The sequence below is a fragment of the Mustela erminea genome, chromosome 12 (genome assembly GCF_009829155.1).
Source record: "Mustela erminea isolate mMusErm1 chromosome 12, mMusErm1.Pri, whole genome shotgun sequence".
NCBI lineage: Eukaryota > Metazoa > Chordata > Mammalia > Carnivora > Mustelidae > Mustela > Mustela erminea.
This window is the reverse complement of record NC_045625.1, coordinates 2,107,014-2,117,228: the sequence shown is the minus strand read 5'-3', so window position 1 is coordinate 2,117,228 and position 10,215 is coordinate 2,107,014. Positions and strand designations below refer to the sequence as shown.

The 10,215-nt window shown below is 57.7% G+C and overlaps 1 protein-coding gene across 5 annotated transcripts; it reads left to right on the top strand.

The window, feature by feature from the left end:
* The first annotated feature begins 4,023 nt into the window (after positions 1-4,023).
* LOC116570657 (ficolin-1-like) lies at positions 4,024-9,943 on the top strand. Of its 5 annotated transcripts, none has more exons than XM_032308045.1 (9): positions 4,027-4,207; positions 5,482-5,595; positions 5,827-5,880; positions 6,383-6,418; positions 7,040-7,069; positions 7,460-7,619; positions 8,049-8,209; positions 8,802-8,936; positions 9,464-9,943. In XM_032308045.1, the coding sequence occupies exons 1-9, from the start codon at positions 4,105-4,107 to the stop codon at positions 9,709-9,711; spliced, it is 1,041 nt and encodes a 346-aa protein (XP_032163936.1). In that variant the 5' UTR covers positions 4,027-4,104; the 3' UTR covers positions 9,712-9,943. The 5 variants fall into 5 exon arrangements, with proteins under 5 accessions (XP_032163938.1, XP_032163937.1, XP_032163936.1 ...); XM_032308049.1 differs by having other exon boundaries at positions 4,034-4,207; positions 7,460-7,587; positions 8,080-8,209; XM_032308047.1 differs by lacking the exon at positions 6,383-6,418 and having other exon boundaries at positions 4,024-4,207.
* The last annotated feature ends 272 nt before the right edge of the window (positions 9,944-10,215 follow it).

Below are 10,215 nucleotides of genomic sequence, written 5' to 3'. Positions count from 1 at the left end.
TGTAGGGAGCAATGCTGATTTCCAAAGTGGCCCTACGGTGACCCACACTGAGCGGGGCTGGAGGACGGCTCCCCTCCTGCTGGAGCAGCCTCACCAAGATGGCACCGCCCTCCTTGCCGAGAAAGTTCTGCGCTTTGGTGTGTGTACATGAATAGACCTCATGTGGCTTGAATTGCATCTTTCTGCTGACAAAGCGGAAAGGCGTCCCCATCGTCCCATCAGCCAGTTAAGTCTCCTCTCCCGGGAGTGTGCGTGCAAGGCTCTTTCCCACTTCCAGCATCATTGCTGATTTACAGGGAGGTCCTTAGTTCTTCTGAATACAAGCCCTCGGTCACTTCCTTGTGCTGCAGATACCTCTCCCCTCCTGTGCTTATCTTTTTGCTCCCAGGTGACAGATCTTAAGAAACAAGAGTTCTTAATGTTGATCTCACTTTTTAGACTTCTCCTTTACATTTGGAGCTTTCCTGTCCTGCGTAAGATGCCACCAAGCTTATTTGAGACCTAACAATGCGGTCTACAACTACAATTGTCTCCCGTTCCACAGTGGCCTAGCATTCTTTCAACATGAATTATGTTTGTACAAGGGCCAACGTGGATTTTGTGTTTTTCCTGTATGAACAGTTAGCAGTTTCCACCATTTATGGAAGCTTTCTTCCTTCCCAGTGTTCTGTAGGGCACCACAGACGTAAACCGGGGGTCAAAGAATGTCCGAGCTTGTTTCAAGACTATATTCCCTTCTGTCGGTTTATTCTGTGTCCTGGAGCTACTATCACATTCTCAAATAGCTATATCTTTATGATGATTGCGGTACCACGTAGGACGAGCCATACTTCTTTGTTCCTGCTCAAGAACAACTTAGTTATTGGCCCTTTGCCTTTTACACAAATTTTAAATTCACCTTTTCATTTTATTTCACAATAAAATGGGCACTTGAGTGACAGTGCAGTGACTCTGTAGATCAGTCAGGAGGAAACTAACATCTTTATAATATTGAGTGTTCTAATCCAAGAACATAAAATATTCTTCCCATTATTTTGATCTTCTATGGTATCTCTCAGTTCATAATTTGATAGCTTTCGACACAGAGGATTCACACATATTTTGTTAGAATTCTTTGTTTATTTAACTTGGGTCTGGTTATTATAGCAATATCTTTTTTGTTTTTTTTTTATTTATTTAACAGACAGTAGTAGGCAAGTAGGCAGAGAGGCAGGCAGAGAGAGAGAGGAGGAAGCAGGCTCCCTGCTGAGCAAAGAGCCCGATGTGGGGCTCGATCCCAGGACTCTGGGATCATGACCTGAGCTGAAGGCAGAGGCTTTAACCCACTGAGCCACACAGGCACCCCTATAGCAAATTTTTTTAAAAGATTTTATTTATTTATTTGACAGAGAGAGATCACAAGTAGGCAGAGAGGCAGGCGGGGGTGGGGGGGGGGAGCAGGCTGCCTGCTGAGCAGAGAGCCCGATGCAGGGCTCGACCTCAGGACCCTGAGATCATGACCTGAGCCAAAGGCAGTGGCTTAACCCACTGAGGCACCCAGGTGCCGTATTATAGCAAATTTTTTAAATGTCATCCTGTACTACTTTGTGATAATTTTTAGAATTATAACTTAATCTTGCTAAACCTATTCATTCTAAAATTTTGATTTTAGATCCTCAGATTTTTCACTTATTAAACGTATCTTCTGAAAATAATAGCAGCTTCATGTCTGCCTTTCCAATCTTTTTATATTTTATTTTTTCTGCCTTGCACTGACAGTACAATCCAGTATAATACTGACCAGAAGTGGAGATTATAAGCACCCTTGTTTGTCTTCAGTCTCTGCTGGGGTTTTCAGTTTTCACCATTAATTCCGTTGTCATTTCTGTATCTGCAGCATCTGGGGATCTGTTTCTATCATTTGTTGGTTTGATTTGTTCTTCTACATGTTGCCTTTCATCCTCATGAATCTGGAAATCTTGTACTGTGTTTAACAGTTAATTTGAAACAATATATATATTTGCTGAAATCATTTAGGTCCTGGGATGAAGTTATTCTCCATCAGAGGACATTTTTTGTTGGTTTCAGCTGGAAGCCTGAGGGCACTAACAACCTCATAAGGCCTTACAAGAATTCAGGAGTTGAGACTTTTTCCTGCAACACACCAACATGTTTTGGTCCCTGCAAAGGCTGGTCATGGATGATTCCAACCTCACGAGCGGAGAGCGACCCTCTGGATCCCAACCCCTGATTCACTCCCTCGACCCCACACTTTGACCTTTATCACAGCAAAATTGGCAATGTCACTGAGCAGCCTCACAGCCGTCTTTTAGGGATAGGCAGAAAGAGGCTCTGAGTCTCACTTCCCCCTCTACAGACTTCTGTTGCTCCCAAGAGTTAGGCAAGATAACCTTTTCCTGTGTGGTTAACTTGGTTGTGCCTTCAAGCAGAACTTTTTAACATTTTGCTTGTTTGCCCTTAGTTGGGTAGATGGCCCCAACTACCAGAATGCCATTTGCAAAAGTCAAATGCCTTTTATCCGTCCAAATTTAAGGTATTTGTACTTGACAGAAGCTTACATCCTTTCTGATTCTTTGGCCCACCTACCGTTAAGAATAAGAACTCGATGTCTGAATGTATTGTTGACATCTTGCCTAAAATAATCCTACCAGCAATGCAAAGAGGAAGAACCTTGGTGTCTGGGGGCTGCCAGCAGTTGGGGTCTGAGGGACATAGACCCGCTGCCTCTCTCCCTATCCTGACTCATGCCAGGAGAACATTCCTGAACTGACTTCTCTCCACCAGACCAGGTTACATCACTGAAGTCTAGACCTGTGCTTGCAGAGAGAGGCTGCCTGTTCCAGTAGCTCAGGGAGGCTGAACGGTGCCTCAGGCCATGCAACCCACATGTTCCTCTGTCTTTTAAACATTTTTTAAAAGATTGTATTTTTGTATCTGACGGAGAGAGAGAGATCATAAGTAGACAGAGAGGCAGGGAGAGAAGGAGGGAGTAGGTGGCTCCCCGGTGAGCAGAGAGCCTGATGAGGGGCTTGATCCTGTGACCCTGAGATCATGACCCAAGCTGAAGGGAGAGGCCCAACCCACTGAGCCACCCTGGTGCCCCTCCTCTGTCCTAATAGACCGAGGCCACTGCAAAGCTTAGTGTCTTTGCAGTACACACAGAGATGGACACAAGGTCCCAGATGGCCCTCGACAGCCCATTCCTTTCATGAAACCTCTTCTCCGGCCACCCCCACTTCTATGGTTGGACCACAGCCCACACACCCTGGCCCAGGGAAATCTCAGAGTTTCACCCTCTGCTCTTCTCTCTTGATACCATCCCACTCTCACTAGTGACCATGTCTACACCTCTCCAGAACCTCTTCCCTGAATGCCCAGAGCGTGTTCAGGCTGAGCAGGATTCATAGCACGAGATATGGAATAAGGCCTCAGGGGTGTGGGGGAAAGACCGATCCATGCTTCCGGATGTAACAAACAGCCCCAGGGATCCTTGGTGCATTCTATGAACTTGACACAAAGGTCTGGCTCTTCTTGGTTCTGTGACTTCAATTTCTCCGCCTGTGAAATTCAAACAATATTATCCACCTAATGGGACTGTGTAAGTGGCACTTGGCACAGAGTAAGAACTCAGATTTCTTTTTCTCTTCTTTCATGTTGAGTGCCCAGGGACTCACGCAGACCCTGAATATTCTGGAAATCAGATGAGGGAGGGAGATATCTTTAGTCAACTCTTCCTCATACCTCAGTCAAGGCCACAGAGTATTGTTTGGGTATAGCTCAGTTCTGGGAAGGGTGTTTGGGGTCTGGGCTTTCCTTAGCCACACACAGAGCAGACCCTTTCCAGCAGAGGGTTCTGGGAGCTCCGTTAATGGGGAACAGGATGCCCTTGCTAGGGGAAGTGAACCTGATTTAGCAGAAAGCTGGTGGGGCCCAAATGGAAGAAAACACCCTTGGCCATCACCTGATACTTCCTGTGGGTTCAACCGAAGACCCTATAGGAAGTGGGTGTCCCACTGGGAGTTGAGAAATTGCTGGCGCAGGCTGGGGCCAGCTTCGGTGGCCTATAAGAGCTGGGAGGCTCTTCGACGTGGGACACCAGAGGACATGGAGCCAAGCAGAGTCGCCGGGCCCCTGAGGCCTGCTGGTCGTCTCCTTCTGCTCCTCTGCATCGAGACCCTGGCCGCCCAGGCTGCAGACACCTGTCCAGGTGAGGCCGACCTGAAGCTGGTAACTAGATCTCGCTAGCCACATAGAGGGTCCCCAGTTAAGCCCTCCACAGGCATCTTCCCAACTCCCCTCATGGTCCTCAGATGAGGACACCTGCCAGGGCTGCTGGTGGGAGGGAGCAAGCTGTGATGCCGGCCTCACTCATGGGTCTGGGACAAGCCCCTGGAAGCCTCGCTTCTAGGTCTCCACTCTGTCTCCAAGGAGGAAGAAAATGCCTTTTACATTCTTTGTCTGCCCACGGGCCTTCCAGAGTTGCTCTCTCCAGTTCTCAAAGCCAGGGGATCTCACATTAGTCTGCAAGCCCTCACCACAGAAGATCTGGTTCAGCAGATTCAGGGGAAAGGGGAGTGGGGTCTTGCTCCAAATCCTAAGCAGGTGGGTCAGGCCTTGTGTGCAGGAGAGCAGCCTCCCCCCTTGGAGAGCAGACTGACGGAGGAGGCACAAAGGCACCGCTAAGCCTGTGGCACAGGAGACTCCAGAAGGACAGAAGGGAGACACCCCAGGTGGGGGCAGCTGCCGTGTCCTCCGCAGGAGCCTGTGGTGCCCGTGCCCCCCATGGCACCCGCAGGCCTAGTGGAGGCCTCTCTGAGCTTCGTCACCCACACGATTCAACTCCACCAAGTAAATGACCCTCTGCTCCCAGGTCTGCGGGCCCGGCTCTGCATCCTGGGAGCCAGCACGGCCCTCTCCAGGGCACCCCCAGGGACCCCTTCTGCCTCAGACTTCTGTGAGCTCAGGCCTGAGGTCGGGGTGAATTTCCCACGGTGACCCCAATTCCCCAAGTTCCTTCTCATACTCATTGTTTGCGTCTCCCGAGAGTCCCCAGTGGGCGGAAAGCTCTTTCCAAACGCCGTGGACGCTCAGATTCTGAACAGGGGCACCAACTGACGCTCGCTCCCCCGCAGTCCTCGTCCGGTGCTCCCGGGGCCCAGAGGACAGAAGCCCAGAGGGTTTGAGTGACTTGTCCGGGGACACACAGCACCGAGGAGCCGGGTTGCCTCGGCAGGGAGGACTCGCAGGCCCTCTCCTCCGGCCAGACCTGCACACATAGCAGGGCAGAGGGGGACAGAGCAAGTCTACCCCAGACGCGAGAAACCCGCCTCCAGGCTGAACCTGCGGGGGTCCCCGGCGGTCTGCCCGGGCCCGAGGTCAGCACACGGGCAGGAGCCTCGGAGCGGGCGGCCAGTGTGCGAGACCTGCTGGGCCACCAGGCGCAGGGGAAGGCACTGACCGTCACTCCGTGTTTCCCTGCAGAGGTGAAGGTGGTGGGGCTAGAGGGCTCCGACAAGCTCAGCATCCTCCGCGGCTGCCCGGGGCTGCCCGGGGCCGCAGGGCCCAAAGGAGACGCAGGCGTCAATGGAGAGAGAGGTACGTGCCCCGGGCCGGGGCGGGGTGACCAACGCCCGCTCGTCTCCAGCGAGACCCGGGGCTGGGCTAGGCCCCCGGCTCCCTAGTGGCCGTGGCAGCTTTGTCCACCCCGGGGGCAGCGGTTCTGTGGACAAGTGGCGCCGGGCGGCCTTAGGACTCGGGACAGAGAGCTCACATGGGACTGTGGCGGCTGCACCTTTGCCCATGAGGCCCGTGTCCTGGAATTTGCAGGCGCACCCGGGTCCCCTGGAGTCCCCGGCAAGGCAGGACCACCGGGACCCAAAGGTAACAACGGGATGAAGGGCCACGGCCCCTCGCGGGACCCCGGGGTCCGTCCACGGAGAAAGGAGAGAGGAACACACACAGAGGGACAGGGAGACGGGGACCTGGGGACCTGGGGACACAGGGAGGAGGACAGAGAGAGACAGACAGGGGAGGGACACGGAGGCAGACAGAGGGACAGCGGGGCTCGGGTCGTATTTCCGCGGAGCCTCAGCTGAGCGCGTGACCAGAGTCCTGACCCAGGGAAGGTGGGCCGCAGGGACCTCTCCTTCCCGGGGCCAGGATCCCAGGCCTCGGGGTTCCTCCGCTGTTCGGAGACCCTGGCGTTGGAACCCTTGGAAAGCCCGCAGAGCAACGAGGGTGCCCTGCCCAGAGCAGGAGGCCTGGGGCTCGGCCCCCACGGACCCCTGAGGGCTGAGCAGATGGGGGTGTCTGAGCGCTCAGGCGGCCTCTCCCTGACCACACCCCCCGTGTCGGGGGTCCTATCCTCCTGTCTCTGCTCCAGGGGACCGAGGGGACACAGGAGTGCGCGGGGAGAAAGGTGAGTCGGGCTCGCAGTCCTGGGGCTTCGTCCGCGTGGGGGTCCCCGAGGCCGCAGTCAGCCTGGCAGCATCTGCTGGGGGAGGGTCTCAGACCCGAGTCCCTCTTCCGTCAGGGACATGCCTGGGAGGCGCGCAGGTCTGGGTCAGGGCTGGGCTCGCTGGGCGGTCGGTGAGGGTGCAGAGCCCGGCATCTGCGCATGGGGACCCAAGGGATGACAAGACCGCGTCCCTGCTGTTGTGGACACTGGCCTTCCGTTGCCCGTTTATTCGCGTTTCTTTATCAGACAGATTGTAAGAGGCAGAAAAGGCAACTCACAAACTCGAAACCCAGTCCCGTGCTCCACACACAAGTAAAGAGGGGACGGCTGGCACGGGGTGCATGGTGGGACCCCGAGGGACGGTGCCGCCCCACGGGCCCAGCCCAGGATGGACACAGGAACCCAGCAGACCGGCTCCCGGGATGGGCATTCCCAGAGCCCATCCCTGGGACTGGACAATCTGCCCTGGACAGATCCTGACCCTATGTCCATGCTGTGTGCCGGCCAGGGAGCACCTGTGGCTGAAGGGGACGGGGCGCCCATTGCTAGCCCGTGATGTGTGTGTCCTGTCCCCACGAACAGGAGAGCCTGGGCCTCAGTCCTGTGACACAGGTGACTGACCACGCTACCGACCTCCCCCCGCTTCCCGCTCGCCAGAGGCCAGCCCCACGCTCAGCCGGGCTCCAGAATCCAAGGACCACCCACTCTTAGACACGGTTCCCTCCCGCGGCTACTCAGCAATGGGCAGCTGGGACCTGGCAATGTTCTCAGGAAGCCCTGATGTCCCCTGAAGACCAGGGGTCCGAGGACTCAGGTGGGGCGGCCCTGGGAGGGATGGCCAAGTAGACTGGGCTTGGCTGTCACGGCTTGGGGCCCGGGCCTTGGAGTCTGTTCAAGCCCAGGGACACCTCCCCCCGCCCCAAATCCATCCAGACACCGCCACTCCCCACCGCACCCCACCCAGGGTGCCCTGCCTGACATCAGCTTCCGGGTCTGTCCCAGCACCTCGGACCTGCAAGGACCTGCTCACGAGAGGGCACTCTCTGACCGGTTGGCACACCATCTACCTGCCCGGCTGCCGGCCGCTGAGCGTGCTGTGCGACATGGACACGGACGGCGGGGGATGGACCGTGAGTGTCGGCGGCCAGGGGACCGCCCAGTGGTGCGTGGGGACAGCGGGCTCTGCCTGGGGATCCCACAGAGCAGCTCGTCCGCTCGCAGGGAGGACACTATCGTGTGACCGTTGTCAAAAGGTCCGGATGCCCCCGTGAGGCTGTCCCGTCCCCCTGGCCCAGGCTGGGGGAACCCCACACCTTGGTGGGGCATAAATGCTGCGGGAGGGACTGCAACGTTGGGGCGAGGCCCAGAGGGAGCCCAAACCTCCAGCTGTGCGGCCTTGGGCTTGTCGCCCACCCTCTCTCATCCTCCTGTTTCCCCGTCCCTCGGCCGTGGGCTCTGCCCACCCCTGGGGTCGGACATGAGGCCGCACAGCCATGCCAGGGGCTCGGCCGGGATGACCCCTGAGCCCCAAGGCCTCCCCCCATAGGGTGGGCCCCTGAGCCGCGGACCCCTGAGCCGCGGACCCCCGCAGGCCCCGGCCCGAGCCCTCCCGCCGTCCGCAGGTGTTCCAGCGAAGGAGCGACGGCTCCGTGGATTTCTATCGCGACTGGGCCGCGTACAAGCGGGGCTTCGGCAGTCAGCTGGGGGAGTTCTGGCTGGGGAACGACAACATCCACGCCCTGACCGCCCAGGGTAGGTCCCCGACCTCCTCCGGCCCCCACCGCGAGCCGAGGACGCCGCCCTCCTCCGCCCGCGGGCTGGCTCTGTTCCGGGCCCCCCTATGCGTGGGAGCCGGGCCTTCGGCTCACACACCAGGTGGGAGCATGGTAGGACCGAGGTGAGGGACTCGGCAAGCGTGGGGCCACCGGCCTCTTAGATCCCGAGACAGGAGGGACCAGAGGCCTCGGGGGGTGGGCTCCGCGTCCAGCCATCACCCCACCTTTCCCGACACACCGGCCCCAGGGAGCGCACGGCCTTCCCCCCGCAGGAACGTGCGCGGCTCCCGCACGGGGCTGGGAGTGATGTCCCAACCCGCGGGGAGAAGGCGCACTGTTGACGGACATAGTGTCGTGCCCGGCGCGGGAGCACGAGGGGCGCATGTCGGGGCAGAAGGACCCTTGGCAAGGGGTTTCCACGGCCCGTCCTACATCCACGGACGTCGTCCGTGATTGTGCCAACCCTGGGTGCCGGGTCCACACAGCCCCTCCACCCGTCCCTAAATCCCCACCTGCCAGCCCTGGGTCGAGGGTCCCTCTGCTGGCACCTCACAGCCTTTCTGCTCCAGGAACCAGCGAGCTCCGGGTAGACCTCGTGGACTTTGAGGGCAACCGCCAGTTTGCTACGTACAGCTCGTTCCGGATGGCGGGCGAGGCCGAGAAGTACAGGCTTCTCCTGGGCGCCTTCGCCGGGGGCAGCGCGGGTGAGTGTCCGGCCAGGGCCGGGGGCCTGGGCTGCAGCACAGAGGGACCTGTTTCCCGTCCCGCCTCTGCCTCTTCCTCAGGGTGAGTGGAGGCGGCCGCCAGACGGGGCTCTCCCGTACGTGAAGAAATGTGACCCACACCTCATGGTCCCTCCAGGCAATGGGACCCATTTAGTAGAAAGTGCAGGAACAGGGGCTCTTCTTCTTACTTCCACTATTGGCACAAACAGGGACAGGGTGATAACGGAGCCCATCTCTGTGGATCCCGGGTTCCTGCTTCACGGTGCCTGGTGCTCTCGGCTGAGCAACCTAGGAGCCCAGGGCCAGCAATGGCCTCCTATCAAGACAGGGTGTCTGCCAGCTGGGAGGGGCAGAAGGGATTCCAGAAAATCAAGGTCACTGTACCACAGAGCAAGTGTTCACAGGCATCCTCTAGAGTTGCGCAGTGCACGACCTGAACTCCTGGTCACTGCAGTTCTGCCTCGAACTAGGATCCAAATAAAACGGCCCACTCTCCCTCCGCACAGGTGATTCCCTGACATACCACAACAACCACCCCTTCTCCACCAAGGACCAGGACAATGACTCAAGTCCAGAAAACTGTGCTGAGCGCTACCAGGGGGCCTGGTGGTACAGTAATTGTCACCTGGCGAATCTCAATGGTTTCTACCTCGGGGGCGCCCATGAAAGCTATGCAAATGGCATTAACTGGAAGTCGGGGAAAGGCTACAACTACAGCTACAAGGTGTCAGAGATGATGGTGAGGCCCGCGTAGCACGGGGCCGTCCACGCACACCGTGGCCGCAGGGAGGGCGGTCTGGACCCTCTCGGGGCTGGGAGCTCTGGCTTGGGGTCCTCAGCCTGGTCCCTCCAGGGACCCCGTCTGCTTTGTGCCTTTCACCCACCCGAACGCCCCTTCTCCCTTCCAAGCCGGTGAGAACGGGGAACCCTGATCTCGGCAGTCACACGTTTTCTCAATAAAGACATTTGATTCCTCGCTTGGCACACGTGGGCGTCACCTGCCTTTCCCTGACCACGGGTCACGCTGCCTCTGTTCTTTGGTTCGCGCCCCACCGTGGACGCTGAGGGAGTTTCTGGGACCCTCGGGTCAGGAATTGGAGTACAGGACCCGTGGCCGTGCCCTTTGCCTCTGTGTGCTGGTGGCCACGGTCTATGGTCCCCAGGCCCAGCCCCAGCCCCAGGTCCCCTACTCAGCGTCCCCACCCTTTCCCAGGCTCCCGTGGGAGGCACTCGGGACAGTCTCAGACATCGACCATGG